This window comes from Etheostoma spectabile, chromosome 24, assembly GCF_008692095.1.
Source record: "Etheostoma spectabile isolate EspeVRDwgs_2016 chromosome 24, UIUC_Espe_1.0, whole genome shotgun sequence".
NCBI lineage: Eukaryota > Metazoa > Chordata > Actinopteri > Perciformes > Percidae > Etheostoma > Etheostoma spectabile.
In genome coordinates this window covers 3,361,723-3,380,612 of record NC_045756.1, presented here as the reverse complement: position 1 = coordinate 3,380,612, position 18,890 = coordinate 3,361,723, and the positions used below count along the sequence as shown (strand labels likewise).

Sequence of the window (18,890 nt, the reverse complement as noted above, 5' to 3'; positions counted from 1 at the left end):
TATGTTGTGAATGAGATGTTTATTTACACAAGTCATAACATACACATACACACTCAGTGCATTCAGTTTCATCTACAGTACTTTACAGAGTACTCATTACAGAGTACAATACATCCAGATAGGTGGCATTCTGGTTTGACATCATTACATTTCAGTGCTGTCTGTCTCTCTCTCTCTCTCACACACACGCACACGCGCGCGCACACACACACACACACACACACATCGCACAAGCTTGCACCTATTGTAAGCCTGTGGGCACAAGTATGTTTATGGGAACTTGAATATTTGCATAAATATTCATATACATACATAAGCACAACAGAAAAAAGCACTGACACACAAACACCCCCCCCCCACAGGAAGCTATAAGCCACTGACATAAATACTGAAATGTTTTGATGCTGAGCTCAGAAACAACAACAGACCAGCAGAGGCAATAAATAGCTGTTCTCACAACACACAAGCCAAACAATAGATCGTCACAGCTTACACACGCACACACACATATATACACAACACTTTCAAAAGTGGCTTACAGCCCCAATGTTTACCTGATGCTTACACATTTTCTGGCATCCTCTAAAATGACAGATAGATAGTTGAGAACTTGTAGTTTTTTTCTCACATTTTACACACACAAGGAACCAAGTCTTTCTTGAAACTTGTTTTTCTATTTTGAGAGATTTATGACCGTAGATCCCGCAAAAATATGTAGTAGCTTATTTTCTTGTCAGACACAGCCTTGTTTGGATTTGAATAGTTTAATGGAAAGAGGTGCTGTACTACTTTTAATTCTCCATGGTGTTGTGTAATTTAAACCAGTATGAATCCATCATGTGTAACTTTTACCAGTGTACAAACTTAAACAAAATGACCTGTTTTTTTCCAGGAAACTCAGTGGTCATGTGATTTCAACAAGTCGGTTAGTAATTATAATGTAATGAACCATGTAATAAAACCTTTTTTCTTTTTTCTTTTTTAGGCTTTGCTTTAGTTGGCATTTGAACATAGATGTAATTAGAGCCTGAAATCATGTTTTTCACCTGGGCTATTAGCAGCAATTTAAGTGGACGTCCTTTGTCCCATATGAATGGTGATCCTCTGGAAAGACAAACATTGAACAAGAATAACATTTCAGGATGTTCCCTAATAAAACCAGTGGAGTTCAAATGGCACCTTGGTTGTAAAGTTGATGGATAAAAGTAAGTGTGTTATTCATTTTTCATAAGGGTTACAATTACAGCCAGATTATGCAAGAATATTTACACTCTGATGTTAATTATATAAGAAGCAGAAGTTTTCAAGTCAAAAGGTAACTATAGTCTCATAGGAAGAACCCTATTTTATTTTTTATAAAATGTTATATAATATATGCTACATATTGTACATATGAATGAAATATATCATGAATATAACCCTTTTCTGTGTTATCCCTTAATCCCACCAACTCCCTGAGTGAAGTTTAGACTTTTAGACCTATCTTGTCTCTCCAGGCTTCTTGCCCTTTGATATTTCCATCCGGAAATTGGTAGGAGTGTGAGGGGAAATGTTACCAAAGCAGACCAGGGGTTAGAGTCAGGGCTCAAGAAGCCCAGAGGTGATAAGATAATGTTCTAAAGATGAAGTGTTCAAAAGAGTCATTTCCCCAATATCACATATCACATGTTAATGTTGGTGGCCCAGTAACTGTTTGGAAAGCATCATTTGAATCAGAAGACGTGGACAGCAAGACCCCAAGTCATTGGTTACTTCCTTTCTTGATAGATGACTATCTGTAGTATGTTGCCTTCTGTCACATCTCCATGCACAAGCTTCTCATCCAACCTTCTCTGTCTTAATACAATGTAGACAAAAGCACTTGCAGTTTGTCTATTCCAGGTCATCGCAGAATTAAGTCTTTCTTTTTCCTGCTCCCACCAGCAGCCTTTTTCATTTCGTTAATTTAATTGGCATTAAACATAAGCAGCATAGGAGGCGAAATGTTGAGCTTTTACACTTAAAATGTACAGGTCAGGGCTTGACATTAACCTTCCTCGGCTACCTGAGGGGATTTACTTGCCCGGTAGCTAAACTTCCTTGTGTGAAAAGGAAAATTTAAGTCAATTTAAAAAGGAATAGGGACTTGGACAATAATTATAATGTATTAAACATACAATTAACCTGTAGTAATTACATAGCTTGGTTGAGCCTAATAGATTCCTTCAATTACTGAAGGAACAAGGGCGTCTTGGCCTCTAGCGTTTTCACCTATTGTGTTCAGTGTTTTTAACCTTTGCTTTTATCACGGGAATTATTGAGATGATCAACATGGGTATTAAGTATTGAGAAAGCGTTTGACTAGCCGGAATGATATAAGAACACTGACACAAGTATCAACTTGTGTCGTTGCTGGTCAATTTTTCAACCAGCAACTGTGGCTATAAACTTATAAAATGTAAAAGGAAATCTTCTTACACCCATTTTCTCAATGTAAAAAACAACTGTATTTGTTATACAACTGTATGAATCAAATTTGGCCTTTTTGCACTACCAGGTTAGCTCGCTAAACTGCAGCTCTCACGCAAGATTACATTAATTTTTTTTCTTGCCTAGTCGGACAGCTGCATGAGGTATTCCACTTGCCCGAACACAGACTTTACTTGCCCTTGCAAAGCGTTAATGTCGAGCCCTGACGCTGTAGAGAAGTCAGGATGCATTCCACATGCATACACTTAGCTGAAATGCTAAGAGTGAGTGGAAACACCCAGTAAATGGCAAGAGGCGGCCACCAGCTGATAGAACTGGTTAAAATGTTTGTCAGTTAGACAGAAAGGACCATGATCTAATTGAAATACATTCATATAAATTGATAAACCCTACCCACATGAGGGATGTCGTGGCCCACAAAACCTCTTTTTCATGGGATCACTAAGGAGTGCATGCTTTCCAATTCAATAAATATAAAATAATTAACTACTGTTATGGTCATAGAGTTTCCACAGAGTGAAAGGGCTCGGTGTATACCAAGGTTGGGCGGGACAGTTCGAGGTTTGCCGGAGAATTCCCTTTGGCAATTGATGATTTAAAAATGGAACCCCTGGAGTTTTCCAGGGGTGCCCGGCAAACCGCAGCCCAGCAAAAGTGCAGCACGCTGGGGGAGAGCAGGATAAAGACCCAGGGGTCGATGATGGAGTTAACGGAGAGGAAGCGCAAGGCAATCAGGTCCACGATGTAAGACTCCTTGTGGTCCTCAATGGAGTTGATGTACACCCGGATCTGCGAGATGGATAGAGAGAGGGAAGATAAAGAGAATGGAAAATGTGTGTTAAATTAGCTGGCAAGCCATCACTCTACTGCTAACACCGTCCATGACAAGCACACAGACAGCCACATCCTAGTTAACGTCCTGGTTAAATCCTAAACTAAACTCTCTCTACAGTAACTGATGAAGACAGGACCAGTTTATGATGATGTGGGAGATGAACAATAGAAATTTTACCTGTTTAAATACCAAACTGATACTCATCATGCACGTTTAGATTGTTGAACTTAAATGTCCAATTTCTTTTGAGCACACGCTGTTGTTTAAATACATGAAAGAGAAAGTGGAGCATATCATAAACCAGTGACCTTTTCTTTGTTTCTCTTCCTGCCAGTTCAGAAAGATAATAATCTGTTCTCAACTCTACATGAGTAAACACACTGGAAGATAACGATAGACACTGGGTCAATTATTAGTCCGTGTTTAGGTTCACGTGACTCCCAGCCACGTCCCCTATCTACAGATCCTCCCAAGACTGAATACATTTACTACGTTTGCTCAGATGGTGTGGCATTTACTTGCTCATGAATAAATGCCACCCATAGCATATTTTTAACTACAGTGATGACATGTTGAGTTGTGAGTGCTACCAAGCTGGTGATTTACCACATTCAAGGTAATTACTACTTATGGTAAGTTAGGGGGATCCTATGATTATGAGTCAGCTTTTTTATTGAATTATATTTCCTTGCGGCCTTGTAGATTATGCTAGATAAATAGTGCTCAAAATATGGTATGGCAAACATGTTTTTTTTTGTTTTTTTGTGCCTAAGAGTCGTACGTGCCAGTTACCAGCACCTCCAAACCAGAAAGACCAGTTACGGAGGTTTTGAGTGTCAGTTTTAGTTTTAGTCTTGTTTGCTCAAACTGTTGCATAATGCAAGTAAAAGATAATTAAGTCTGTTTGCATGTTCAACAAAAAGCATACTCCCTGATCTAGCCTCTCATGAAGCCTACAAAAGTTCAGCCCGATTTTGACCCGACACACGTCGCTACAAACGTTCAGAGTCATGCCGCAGATCTGCAATGCTGCACTGTATGACTGTATGACTTTTGCATGAGAACACGTTAGTCCACTTTCCTCTCAATAATAACTTGATCTGCAGTCTGTTTGATTTCAACTACTACACATCCAGTACTAACACTGCAGCAGGGAGGCTGCTCTCCACTAAGTCTATCTTATCCGCTAGCTTTACCTTGATATACTCTTATCCAGAGTGCAGTGTGGGAACTAGGATTCATTTTTAGCTCAGTTTTGTAATTACTGCAAAATGTAACCACTGTTTTGCCTTTTGTAGAGTAGAATGAGGAAAAATAAGAATGGTTTCATTGGTTATTTTGTGTCTGGTTAAAATATGGCAGGGAAATCAGCTACTGCAGCAATTGAAATGAAAAGCAGTAAACTCTGTGAGCTGATGTCCACAAGTTTGTGAACCAGCGCTTTAATACAATCCATGGAAGCTATGACTAGTTCACAGGTTGGAAATCACAGCTGCTGGTCTCTCTGGGGATCAGAGAGCAACAATATCCAGTTAAAAATGAAGGGGAAAGAGAGCTTGCAACCGGTTGTAATCTGTTCTCTTATTTCTTTCTGTGGTATTTTCTTTTCCCTTTCTATATTTTCATGTCTGCCAATGTCTGCCTTCCATACTCTTTATTTTTCTTAATGGACTCAGGTTGACTCCCTTAAAAGCACCCAATTCCCTGACATGGCAGGGGTTGCACCAACATTATCACGCCAATTTAATTTCTTCCTGCGGTGATACAATTGTTGCTATGCTGCCTTTCTAGCCAACTACACAGCTGCAAATGGCACTGAAGAGTCTTGCGTAATGGCACATCAGCAGCTGGTGAAAGCTCCAGGAAAAAGGTAACTGTTGAATAACTCATTCAGGAAAAGTTGTCTCACTGTAACAACAAAATCTGCATAAAGTTAAAAAATAAAAATCCAACAAGTGTGATGTGCAGTTTTTCTTTAGTGTAGAATAGCTCCATTATATTCCCAATGTCCTTTTTAAAACAAAAACACCATGGATCATTACTGGGATTAGTGGGAGGCCTTGCCATATGTGTAAGACATAAACACAGTAGGCAAAGGATCATGTGTGCATGTGGAGACCAGATTTTTTTGTTCCCAGTCATAAAATCCAACTCTCACTGTGAGCCCCTTTTCTTCTCCTCTCCCAGCACCAACAGGAAGCGTAATAAGTGTTAATGTGAAGTGTCTGTAAGGGGTTGATGCTCAAAAAATGAAACGCTGTCCTCCATTTGAGTTTCATTTTTAAGCAAAATCTGTTTGCTTAGCAAATACGTGAGTCAGAGATTACAATCTCTTAGTATCTGGTTATTGCTGTATGTCATTACGTGGTCCACAATGTGAGAAACTATTCAAAATGTATGTAATACAACTTCATATGATAATATTTCAGATGAATGCTTGCCTGTGCCCACATGCCTTTTAACTCTAAAGGGTGTTTTTTTTGGGGGGGCGGTGTCACATTGCTGACTGGACACCCATTAATGTTTATATAAGGCTCTTAATAAATGATGCACTTGTAGTATTGCTTTGTGTACTTGAATGTGTAGCCTTGGCAAGTGTGTGACCACGATGCACATGTAAAACCGCTTTAAAATCTTAATATAGAGCAATATACCGGTTACTGTTACTATGCCTGTCAATCTTGCCATTCTACCACTGTAGTTATTGAGTTTACGTTACTTACGGTCACTGGCTGACTTTCTCAGCTGTAGTTAGCAGATGTTGGTTAATGCTGTGAGTTTCTGTTGCCATTTTAAGTCTCGCAGTAAGTCTGCAGCAAGTTGTGAGAACACGTTTTTGTTTGCGCACAAGCTTGCAAGTTTGTCTTCGCCATGGCAGCATTTTAAAGACATCTCTTCTGTTGGTGTTTTTGAAGAGGCCACCAATGTCTTACAGTATATAGAACTCATTATGGATAAACCATTAACTAAAAATATAAAATGACTGCTATCAGCAGAGAATATATTTTTGTCTTCATCTCGTAAAGAAAGGGATGGGGAAAGGAAATTCTACAGGAGGGCGGATGTTCCGTAGAGACCACATCTCCCTCAGCATAATCACTTAGTGTGCGCTTTGAATGAAATATGATAAAAGGTTTTCTACATCTTCCTGCAGGCCAACCAATGGAAATGTCTGCCAATAAGGCAATGTGGCCCTTCTGTGGAAATTTGAGAAGGATAGATGAATATGACGGTCACAAGTGAGCGATTCACCAGTATGTATGACATGGTATTCTCATAAGAAGAATTTATCTCATGGGGCTGACATTAATGTTGTGATGACTAATGTCTGCAGTGGTAAAAGGTCTGGTTACTGTCGCTGGATATCTAATACAGAGAAATTGAGACACACATGTACTGTAAGCCCATACACAACCTAATGAATAAAAAGACCAATGTACTGACTCGTAGTCAGTGGGTGGAAAGACAGAGAAATAGAAATGGGTGGGTGTCTGCCAAATGTAACACTCATTAAGATGCTTTTTAATGCTGCCAAAGTTTAAATAAACAGTGATTTAACAAAAAATACAAAAGCCACTGACTCAAAATCTACTAAGCAAACGGATCGGATGAAATAATATTGATTGTAACTCTGACTTGACAACACAACACCAAATGCTCCCGTCTGCGTCAAATGTTGTTGTGGTTGGGGAAAAACATCTATTGATTTATGACATTTAAACCTTGTGTTGTCATCCCTTCAAAATTGAAAAGCAACACTTTTGTTGACGCTTTTTATCAATGTTTTTAAGTTTTTCTCACTTTTTTGTCCCTTTTTCCCCCCAACACTTTCCACTCTTTTTTTCAATGTCACTTTTTTTGAAGTTTTTAACACTACGTAACACTAACTTATTAACTTTAGATTTACAGTTATTTTTGGATTTTATGGTAAAAAACCCCCGCATTTATAGGAAATTATACCTAATGTCTGAGTTAGAAAAGCAGAAATTAGGACTTATTTAGACTAAAATTAAAGGAATATGGCAACTTTTACTTAATACTATTTTGAAAACCACTTTTTCAAATGCTATAAAATTGAACATGACACCCCAAAATGAATGAAAGTAGAGATTTGTACTTGCCAAAGAGCGTGATGTGGAATCAATCATTTTATTTTGGGTAGTTTATAAAGAACATTTGATATAGAGAAACGGGTCAGTCTGCCCCAAGGACAACATGATGGTTATAGCCAGTTTATCTCGTCTTCTTCCTCCCTTCTGTCTGGCTATTTGAATCAGCCTCCTGATGAGGCAGTGAAGAAAGCCACTGTAGTAATCTGATACCAGTGTCCTATATCTGCCTACAATAGTCTACACCTGGTACATAATGCACAGTGGAGGACAGCTTAAGAAACCATCACTGTGAAATGGACTTAAATAATGTAATGCTTTTCAAACAATCATTTTAGGCACGTTTACTATACATTTACTCATCCCTGCCACTTAACTGTAAACACACCCTGTGGATATGTTGGATGTTTGCCACTCATCTGTTAGGCAGCAATGACCTGCAGTGTTTCTGCTAGTTGTTATTTTCCAGCAGCGGGGGGGCAACAGTTTGCTTTATATGCAATTGTTTCACAAAAGCATCATTTGTTTTCCAATTACATTCCAGGATATAATGTTAGCTCAAGGCACTGATGCGGCTAGTCTCCTAAAGATACAGGAAACTACTCTGAGTTAGGCCGTCTCGGTTCTAAACCGTCTCTGGTTCAGTAGAGCAGACGGCTCTGCAGAGTTGTGTCATTACGACTTTATGACTTTTCATAAACAGCTGGAGGAGCGGTGGTGCACCACCGCTGAATGTATGTAGCGCAAACCCTGGTCTGTTAATCTGGCAGTTGTCATTGCAGAGATGACTCTGTATTTCAAGCCACAGCTGAGATGCAGCAGTGCACAAGATGGCATTTTCGTTACTGCTGTAAAGTGGCCAACATCATATCCAGCAGGGAAAGTTATTGATTTAAGGTGTGGAATCCAAAGTGGCACTTTGAAAACTGAGGAGGTTACACACAGATTGCCCTGGAGTCTTACTGAGACAACATGGTAAATCAGTGGAGGATAAGTCATTGGTGGGTTGAATTTGTACTTTGGTCCATCCATCCAGCTTTCCCGCCTTCTTAGTCTCTAAAATCAAATTTCTGTCCGATTGCAGTCCATCATTTGTGCAAAAACCAGGCACAGGAAATGATTTTTAGATCAATCTCCCAATTACTCATCGGTCACAGATGATGGTTTTATTGTTGCTACATTGAGACCAAATGTAAAGTTTCTGAGACAGTCCCTTATCATTACGGTCTCTGTCCAACTTGCTTTCTGATGACATAGCTAATCAAATCCTGGATTCTTCAAAGGACATTTATAATCATGAGTTGTACTGTTTATGTTATCTTCCTCGCTAATGATGCTAAGATAACTCCTCTAACTTAATTTACTAAAATGATTCTTGGGATCTGATTCTCCACATGAATAAGTGCATACTGTATTCTTGAGAAAATACAGAACATTTTTCAGCTTTTCCTGTCTCTGGCACCTTCTCTATTTGTGTAAGTAGATATTATTATAAAATGGTGATTTAAATATCCTTTAAACTCAATGAACTGAAAAAATCAAATCTGAATATGTGGATTTTGATGTGTACAGTACCAAAATATTTTAAAAACTCAGGTCAGGGGTATTTCACACTATGTTGACATGTCTATATTTAACATCTAGTATTTATACCTAGAATCAAAATAAGCAGCTGAGTCAGACACATGAAGGGCATTAGAAAGGTGTTTCCTGTCTACAACTTGGCATCAGCCAACAGCCCGTAGTCTATTGTATTATTTATGAACAGCTCCATGTTGACAAAATGCCACAAGTGTGCTCAGTTACACATATACAAAATATGTTACAGTATTACAATCCAGTTCATTTTATCCTAAAATTAAGCTCTTCTGTCAATTTAAGTCCGCATAAGTTTCTAATTCCATTTAAAAACATACATGTTCTTTATCTTTTAAATGCATGTTGTTAATATGCTTTAATCACTCCAAGAAATTTTAAAACCCACACTATTGAGCGCAAGAAAATGGCCCAATTAAGATTCCTCATACTGTACATACAACAACTATTTTGTGTGCAAGAGTTTGATTTATAAACGAGATTGTATTCAAACCCTATTTGTGGCTTTCTATGAACTTGTACAGCCACGCAATACATGACTGTAATATATTGTAATATGGTCCAGATATGTTGTTTTGCTGGCGGTGGGGTTTGGGGGGGGGGGGGGAACGGCAGATAAAAAATGTGGTGACACCTGTGCATCACTTGTCTGACATATTATTAAACCTAATAATCAATTTCTGTTTTGAGTCTTATTGACTAACTGGCCCATTGAGCACATTCACCCCATTAACCCCTGCTAAGTTAGAACTGCTGTTGCATTCAGTTTAGTCTTCTCGTGTGGTTTTGCCCTAACAAACGTAAGGAAATCAATGAAGCAGTCAGTGGGCAAACTGGTCATATTAACTTGCCTAAAACCTTAAGTTTGTAGTTTAACAGAATGGGTAAAGGCATGCAAGTTATCGGCGGCCATCTTACCACCAGAGGCATTGTGCAGATGATGAAGATGATGGTCATGAAGACTAGCAGGATGAGATGCTCCACCTCCTCAGCCATGGACATCGCTCTGCGCTCGCTGTTGGATCTCTTGCTCGCCATCATCGAGCCACCGTTCCTCCTCCGCCGTTGGTACATCCTGAACAGCTGGTACACCACAAACCCGTTACACACTACTATGGACAGCACCAGCACTAGCATCAGAGTGGCGTACAGGTTGGCGTAGACTTGGTCCTCCGATTGCTGAGGGTTCATGTCAATGAAGCACCACGTGCCAGGGCAGTATTGTACATATTTACCAAATCCCGCAAAAGGGAGTAGACAGAATAACATACATAACACAAACACCACCGGGATTGAGATATAGGCACATTTCTTGGTGACGTACCGGCTGTACAGGTAGGGGTACCCAATGGCAAAGCACCTCTCTAGTGCCATAGAGAAAAGAAGAGACATGGTGGCCAGGCAGAAGAAGGTTATGCTAACACCAAAGTATGAACACACGCTGTGAGAGACGGGTGCCATCCCTACCAAGGTAGTGTTGCGTGAATATGACAGCTGCACCAGCGGACTGGTCAGGCAGGTCCCTGCCAGGTCCGTGACCACCAGCGATTTGATGAGGACGTGAAACAGCGAACTTCGCCTTGTTTCTTTCATCCTAGCGTCTCTACGTCGCCGGATTTCCAGTATCACCAGGGCAGCCACGTTGCCAAAGATTCCTAAGGCAAACATGATGGCACTGATGAGCGGGCTCTCGGTGCCTTTGATGTAGTGCTCCCTGTGACATGTGTTATTATGTGGTTCCATTGTTGCTCACGACTGGCTGGATTTCATTAGGAAAAAAATGTCTCCGCTTCCAAAAGATGAGTCAGAAACCTGCACTTAAAAAGTTGTCTGCAGCCATCCTGGTTAAACAGAAAGGAAGAAAGAGAGAATATAACATACTTTCCTCAATTAGTCGACACACAGAATATGAATTGGCAACTACTTTGATTATCTATTAATTGTACATATTAGACTAACATGTTTGAAGAGAAACTTAAAAAAATAACTGAAATTAAAATTCTTAATCATAGAACCAAATTTAAGGCTAATTTAAAAATACAAAGTTAACCAAAAATCAGCCACAGCCAATAGATGTGCTACAGCTCATCTGCCTGTTCATCAAACCCAAGATCTTGGCTGCCAAGAAAATGATATTGTGACTGAACTTTAGAGAAGGCTGCATATGAGTCCTATGTTCCCGTATTTTTTTCAAAATTACGTACTGGCAACATTTGTTTACTCAGTGGTCCGAGGAGATCCTGCATCATTTTGTCAAAGCTGTTTTCTAGTGTCCCTTACTTTCAGACTGTTTTGATTCAATGTCAACAACGGCGACTATACACACCACTCTAATTCCATGTTTGCACGTCTCTGTCTAACTGATCCCACACATACACAGAAAAAAGAGAACCCATTCTTCCTCATTAAAAAAAAAAAGCTACATTTAGCATATATTGGATTTTCCAGGGCTTGAACTCTGCTACAGTGTGAGTTTTGGAGTTGTGAAACTCAATCGCTGTTCCTCTTTTCTCACCAGTTAACATACAGTATGTCAGCTGACACACTTGCATTGAAAAGCTGCTGAGTTTTCACACATTTTCTGCTCAAATTCGCACTTGTTCTAAATCATTAAGACATTTTTGCATGAGATCATCTTAGTCACACTATCTGATCTATCTATGCAGTTGTTGCCTTTATAAGAAAAAAAATACCTATCTTGGGAATGTGAGTGTTCTCTAACTAATAAGCATAAGCATGCGTAATAACGCACATCTGTTCCATCTGCATGGGAGCCTTCACTTTCACTGGGTGTGTAACGAGCAGATAAACGACACCCACATACTTCTGTTCAGTGCACGGCGACTCCACTCTGGTAATGCCTGAAGTTTAGGGCTCCAAATGTGTCTTCTTCGAAACAAAGAGGACAGCTCTGGCAGATGTGTCCAGGTGTTGAGTCCGTGGACGGCGGTTTGTGCTTTGTAGAAGATGAACGCAGATGTTTGCGTCAGTTGCGCTGTTCGCTGGAGTATAGCCTATACGGTAAAATGAAGTGTACGGAAATTAAGTTATATTAGCCTACATTTTCTGAATTGAATATGAAAGACTTTGTTGTCAGGTGTGTAGGCCTACAGCACACAGAGCTGACTGAGTGAGACAAACCCCAACGTAACTGGTTGGCAAAGTTTGATTTTATTTGAAAAACTAATGCCGACTGGATGTATCCAATTTGGACCCGATGGAAGATCGACTACAGATTTACAAACTATTTGAATCCAGGTCTGACTGCATAAGTGTGTGTGTGTGTGTGTGTGTGTGTGTGTGTGTGTTTTCCAGTCAGGAAGGAGATTTTACATGATTTTCTAAATGGAGTTTTGCTTCAAGGTCGCTCCGAATGAGAAACCAGCGAGAGGCTGTCTGTCGCATCCTAACAATGAAGTTCTCACCTATTTTAGAACTTGGTCCCCGTAGTGTAGACTTTATGTCCGTTTACAGTCCAGACTGCAGAGAAACGTATCCGTATGCATCGTTCGGTTCACTTATAAAGCCGCTCCGGCTAAAAGTTGAGGTGTGGTGAGGGCGAGGCGCGCGGCACTGTGGGGTAGGGATGAATGGGCCCGGGTACAGGGAACGATGCCGTGACGTCACCCGGAACGGGTACACCCATCCCTGGCTTACAGGCTGGACCTCGCTGATTTACATTCAAGATTCAAGCTATCATGTCATGGCTAGACCTGCTACTGATGCAGCCTGTAGTCATACAATACATTAATAATATATACCATTAAATACATGTTTAATAATTCCCAATTTAAGTAATGCCTATGGTATGAAAGCTATTTGGCTTTGAAGAGACTACTGGTCCATTTAAAAAGGGATACACATATATTTTGTAATTGTGCTCGATTTACTTTAAATGTACATTAAAAAAATAGGGCCATTGATATTTCTCAAATGGTGTCAAATTGTTTTTGTCCAACCAACAGTCCAAAACCCTAAAATATTTTTGAGCATTACATGAAACAGCACCAACGCAACATATCTGCCCACAGGAGAACTGGAAATGTTTGGCACCTTTTGCTAAATTAATAACCTGAATCTGCTATCCAAATTGAGTTTCCTGTTGAACAACTAATCAATTAATCAATTGTTTTCACACTGATGAAATAGTCAGCTGTCATGGCCTGCCAATAGGAATAATAACGAGAAATGTGATATTTTGGGAATATCATGCAACCTTCTGTGTCTGTGTGTGGCTGGACATGAGTGTGTCCTTTTCCTCCTCCGTGAATGTAACATGTATCGTGTGTGTGTGTGTGTGTGTGTGTGTGTGTGTGTGTGTGTGTGTGTGTGTGTGTGTGTGTGTGTGTGTGTGTGTGTGTGTGTGTGTGTGTGTGTGTGTGTGTGTGTGTGTGTGTGTGTGTGTGTGTGTGGGGGGGGGTTTCCTGTGTGTCTTTATCTGTGGAGATTACATGTCCTCCCGGGGCTCCCTCCCACAGTCACATGGATTTCATGTCTTAATTTCCCATCGGGATGACGGTTTGTCTTTCTATCTGTGTATTACATGAACCAGGGACATAATGGCATGTCTACATGCCTCCTAAAAAGTAAAACACCTTCACAATTTTTTGTTTTGCTTTTCAGGGTTGTGCCGATCTCTTTTTCCTTTTTGAGGTGGATATGGATGATTTTGTGCAGGGAAGATGACGTCCTTACATGACCACGACGTGACCATGAACCATCTCCCATGTTTTAGCAAAATAGCTTTCAAAAATTGAATCACTGTGATGTATGCTGAAAGCACTTTGGGTGAAAGCCAGTGCCGGCATAATGGCAATAACAATTAGGAACTTGTTAATGGGTTTGGAAAACACTCAGGGTCCCTCATTTTGGTCTCACCAGTGTCTTTCTGTCCTCTTCCAGATTGACCTTTTACATATTATAATAACGTTAACCCCCCAAAGAGCTTCAGCTGATGATGTAGTAGTGGTGGTAGTAAGCGGTGAATATATGGCATGAGCAAGCCATATAAACAGTAATTTATAGAACAGGGTTACGTTTTACAACCTGACTCGTCAGGTTCTGAAGGTTATTTTTACACAGGAATCCGAGGCGCTTCTCCCTCCTGCCTCTCTACCCCTTTTATCCTCATCTTGTTGTTGCTTCTCTCTCTCCAGTCATTGCTACCAGTCTCCTTTTACCCTTGCTCTATATTTGTTCCATCACGCAGCTAAGGCTTCTTTCTTTCCCTTTCTCTTTTGCTTCCCTTTCATTTTTTATTTCTTTTCTATTCCTTTTCTTTTCTCTTTTCCTGCCCTTTTATTTTTTTGACTCTGGCTTGCTTTCCCTTTACCATTCTTTTATTTACTGTCATTGTCTTTACTTTTTCGCCCTCTTGTTTCCTTTTCTTTCAAAACAGTGCAGACAGCAAGTGTTTAAAGGACCAGTTGTTTTCTTGATTCTATCCAGTGATATTATTGTAGTGATATTATTGTAGATCAGGGTTTTTTAAGCCAAGGACCCCTTGACTGAAAGAGACGGAGCAGAGACTCCCTACTACATAAATTGTATAAAGTGAAGTTGTATATTAAACTGGGCCTACAATAACATTGATACATACCTTTTTTTTGCATAGAATCCTAAGCTTTTAAGCATGATTTTATAAATCAAGTTTTAATGTTAAACATGCATGTGGCAGAGTGAATCCTCAGGATGAGCTGTATCTGTGGATGACCTTAGAGACTACCTTACCATAGGCCCATAAGCCTATCATCAGTGGGGAGTTATATTTCCTAATAACATGTAGGATTCATTTTAGGACTTAACAATGTAGATGCCCCTCTGCACTGACACTGAGGACCCCCCTAAAGGTCCCCGGACCCCTTGTTGTAGGTTAAAGCATGGTGACAACACATGTCCCAGATAATAGTTTTAAACAGAATACCAAAGTGGGCATTTTAGTTTATTTTTTTTCATCTGTTCTTTATTGAAAGCAGTTGCATTACTAATTATTGTCTTAATCCACAAATCCTCTGTTCTGCTGGTAAACGGCCTTTGTTGATGGTTTGGCATCAGTCATGCTGACACGTGCTGTATGCATGTCGTTCGCCCCCACCCCCCCCCCCCCCCCCCCCCCCCCCCAACAAAAAGCAATGCTTTATTTCTCACATTACTCATTTATGTCAACACATACATTGGTGCGTGTCTGTGTCCAGCCTGCTAATGTTCCTTGTCTGAGTCATTGATGAGTTTATTGATTTTTGGGAAATCTCTGATGTCACAAATGAAGCCAGTCAGGTTAGCCTGTAATTACCCATTAAATAAAGGAAAACATTACCAGAGAGGAAAGCATGATCAGATTAAAAGTTAATGATTTAATGAATAAGTCTGAGTGAAATGTGTGTAATTGTGTACTTTATATGCTGTGGTCTAAGTGTGCTGTAATCCAAATGTAAACATGATCCGGTGTTTCGGTGTTGTGGCACATGTAATACTGGTTTTGACATTTACAACACGGTAGACTGACGATAAAAAAACATTTTTCACATACAAAATAAAACATAGTTTTCACAGACTAAAAATAATCTGTGAAAAAAATCTGTGATTTAGTATCTCAGCCTGGTATTTGCCTCCACCTATAGGCTGCTCTGCGTAAGTGTGTCTGTGTGTGTGTGTGTGTGTGTGTGTGTGTGTCTGTGCGTGTGTGTGTCTGTGCGTGTGTGTTACACACTTTCCTTCCTTCTAGTGGCAAACAATAGTGATCTAATGATGACTTTTTTCCCACTGCTGATCTAGACAACCACCAAGACCTATATACCTGGCTAACTGAAAGAACCCAGTGGCAACTGTAACAGAGCTCCAGAGGGGTAAGCACATCTAAAGTAGGCCTACTGGTAAATCCTGTGAAAAAGTGGCCAGGCTGAAGCCACCCCTTCAGTTATTACTCTGAGAACATCAGGAACTTGATTCTCTGGATTGATGAGGTACAACATTTAACACCAAGCGTTACATCTGATAATATCTGGTTACTTTACTGCTCATCCCCTGTAGCTCTCTGCCTGCCCCTGAATGGTCCAGCCAAAGCCCAGACCTGAACCACAGAGAACATCTGTAGAGACCTAAAGATGGCAGTTTCACAGACCATCCAGTCTGATTTTGAGAGGATCTACCAGGAAGAATCAAGGACACATTTTAACCCAAGACGGTCCGAGGAAAGTCCGACCTTTGCAAATGAGAATTTTTTTACTTGGGAAATAAATTAGCAATTTCCAAAATCTGTTTTTGCTTTGTCAGTGCGTTTAGTATGTTACGTGTTGAATCTGACGCAGGCAGTCCAACACATTCCACTTGTTTTTTGTCTTGCAGCATTATCCTAAAATTGTTTTCTAAAATTGTATCCCTTGTCCTCTGTAAACCGCACCAATTATCTTCTGTGCTGGACCATCGGCCGCGCTGGGACCTCTATATCTCTCCCCTGGCTGTCTGTGCATATATATAAAAAAAACACAGCTGCCCTTTCAGCTCTTTGTAGTTTTGCTTATTTGAAGCTAATGTACTTGCACTTCCTTGTCTGGGGTTTGTACCTTCAAGGTTGAAAGCACTTAATTGGAAGTAAATGACATGTTATGAAATGTTTGAATCTATCCATCCTCTTCTCAGGTTTCTGTGTGGAGAGGAGGTTGTGTGGCTCAGGATCTTCCTTTTAAAGTTGGTAATGTCCTTCCTGATCATACTTTTCATTTATGCGGGCAGTCGACCTAAGATTGTTATCCTGATTTTCCATATTCTATTTTAAATATTGCCTGTTCTGTATGCCACACACGATGTCCTGTGTGTATGTCCTCTATTGCACAGAATTATGGTGTTTTTGCTTGAAAAATGACTGAAATTGCTGTTTCGTTTAAATCTCAAATCCAATTTGCTGGAGCATATGCTGTGCCGTTGCCATATGCTATTACAGACACTAGGTGGCACATACAGACAGGTATTTTAAGTTTGCATCCATGGCAATGAATAAGTGAATAACCTTGTAAAATAAAAGAGATTAAATGGCATAAGAATAACTGTCATTTGATGTAAATTGGATGATTAAAGTGTATTCAAAAGAAAAAAAATGTTAATACAAAAAATGCTAGGTGCTAATAGTAAATAATGCCTTTAGCCTCTTCAAATTTAAACAATTTATGAATCTTTAGGGATTATAATATACCGGTATTCTGTATAATGTCCTTTGAGAATATATATGCTTCCTAGGAGTTTCCATTTACACCCATCTGTCTTGATAAATGTCTTTCAGTGAAATTCTCAAGTGTGTGTGTGTGTGGTGTGTTATTGTGTGAAAATTACACAATGTCTCTTTTTCATTGTTGTGACACAGAGTTACATCCGGATTAAAAACGCTCTATTTGTATTTTCTCTAATTCGAGCCAGATGTTTCCTCCAGCACCGGCCTGCTGTCACTCAATCCGCCTCGGACCAATCAGAGCGGGCCTAAACTAGTCCCTCCCTGCAGAGTATCGGAGGCTCGGTGGAGAGGAGGAGAAGTCTCCGTCTTTCTGCTGGCCTCTCTGAGTCCATCTGTAGCTCTCTCCTTCTGCTCCCCCTCGTAATGCAGAGCTGCTCACTCACCCCCAGCTCTACAATGGAGAGAGGGGTAATGTTGGCCGTGTGTCTGCTGTGCTGGAGCTGCAGCGTGTGTGTGGTTACAGCAATCAAGAGAACTGATATGTTTTCTTATGGCACTTTGAGTGGAGATTTGATTTTGGCAGAGGGCGACGATGAAACCTCCAGAGTGCTGTCCCTGCCCAAACCCTTGTTCTTCTACGGTTCCCTCTTCTCCCAGCTTTATGTAAGTAGCCACGACTTCATTAACACTCATTTGTATTTCTGTTATTGACGTCTTATAATTATTCTCGAAAGTTAAAAAAAAAAATGTAGTGCCAAATGGATCGATTTAATAACGCTGTTCGGCCAATATGTGTTCCCTATGCCGTTTGTATGAATATTTATGTAATATTTATTTAACATTTCGTGCAAATCTTAACCTTCTGACGTCATTATCAATTAAGTCAATTGATACTCAGCAGACAAAAGTCAACTGGTGAATCAAAATGCATTGCACTTGTAATACTACTTGCTTGATTACTTCTGTTCAAGTAAAAGTAACAGCACTTCACTATAAAATCTCTCCATTACAAGTCAAAGTCCTGTAGCATTCAAAGTTACTTAAGTCAAATTATAAAATTATTATGCAATCATTATGCAGAATGGCCCCTGCCAGGGTTTTTCACTAGAAATTTGGACCGTGATTCAAAGTAACTTTACTCAAAGAATGTTTTTGTGTAAAAGTAGCCTAATTATATTCACTTCTCTTACAATTTTCAGATTTTGAGGTACTTTAATTTTAATTAATGCTAATACTGTAGTTATAGTAATTTTGCAGATTGAAATTAAGTATACAAAATGTGATCAACTTATAACATATAACATAAAAAATGAAGTGATTGTTATAGGTTACGCTACCCAGCAGTAATTACATTTAGCCCCACCTTTACCAGCTGCAACATTACAGTAATGTTCACATTAATGCATCCGTAGTTATAACACAATTAGATATATGATTCTTAAATGAGCCATTCTGCATAATGAGAACTTTTATTTGTATTTTTTAATGTTAAGGATTGTAGAATGCCATATGCAAGCAAAGTACAAACCCACGATTTTACTGAAGTATTTGTAACGAGCTGTTTGCTCCATTCCACCATTGATATGTAATATACTAAGTGAAGTGTTGCTTTGCATTGGACATTAGACTGTGTCATGCTCTATTACACACCATCAAGAGGAAAAGCCAGTATTAGTTTGTGTGTGTGTGTGTGTGTGTGTGTGTGTGTGTGTGTGTG

General features: G+C 39.7%; 2 protein-coding genes across 30 annotated transcripts in view; one reads left to right on the top strand and one right to left on the bottom strand.

The window, feature by feature from the left end:
- Positions 1-2: 2 nt before the first annotated feature.
- Positions 3-12,612, bottom strand: ptger2a (prostaglandin E receptor 2a (subtype EP2)). 4 transcript variants are annotated; one of them, XM_032506173.1, is made up of 4 exons: positions 12,435-12,612; positions 11,830-12,023; positions 9,928-10,850; positions 3-3,258 (listed from the first exon to the last, which is right to left on the bottom strand). In XM_032506173.1, the coding sequence occupies exons 3-4, from the start codon at positions 10,750-10,752 to the stop codon at positions 2,968-2,970; spliced, it is 1,116 nt and encodes a 371-aa protein (XP_032362064.1). In that variant the 5' UTR covers positions 10,753-10,850; positions 11,830-12,023; positions 12,435-12,612; the 3' UTR covers positions 3-2,967. The 4 variants fall into 4 exon arrangements, with proteins under 4 accessions (XP_032362064.1, XP_032362067.1, XP_032362068.1 ...); XM_032506176.1 differs by having other exon boundaries at positions 11,834-12,023; XM_032506177.1 differs by having other exon boundaries at positions 11,830-12,011; positions 12,435-12,598.
- Positions 12,613-17,420: 4,808 nt separating this feature from the next.
- The window catches only part of nid2a (nidogen 2a (osteonidogen)), a 44,384-nt gene continuing 42,914 nt past the window's right edge, over positions 17,421-18,890 (top strand). For 12 of the 26 annotated variants that reach the window (XM_032506096.1, XM_032506085.1, XM_032506093.1 and 9 more), the window contains exon 1: positions 17,423-17,836. In XM_032506096.1, coding sequence (XP_032361987.1) covers positions 17,597-17,836 — 240 coding nt within the window. In that variant the 5' untranslated portion in view covers positions 17,423-17,596. Of the gene's footprint in view, positions 17,837-18,890 lie in introns of all 26 variants that reach the window. The other 14 variants (XM_032506083.1, XM_032506101.1, XM_032506107.1 and 11 more) reach the window with 3 other exon arrangements.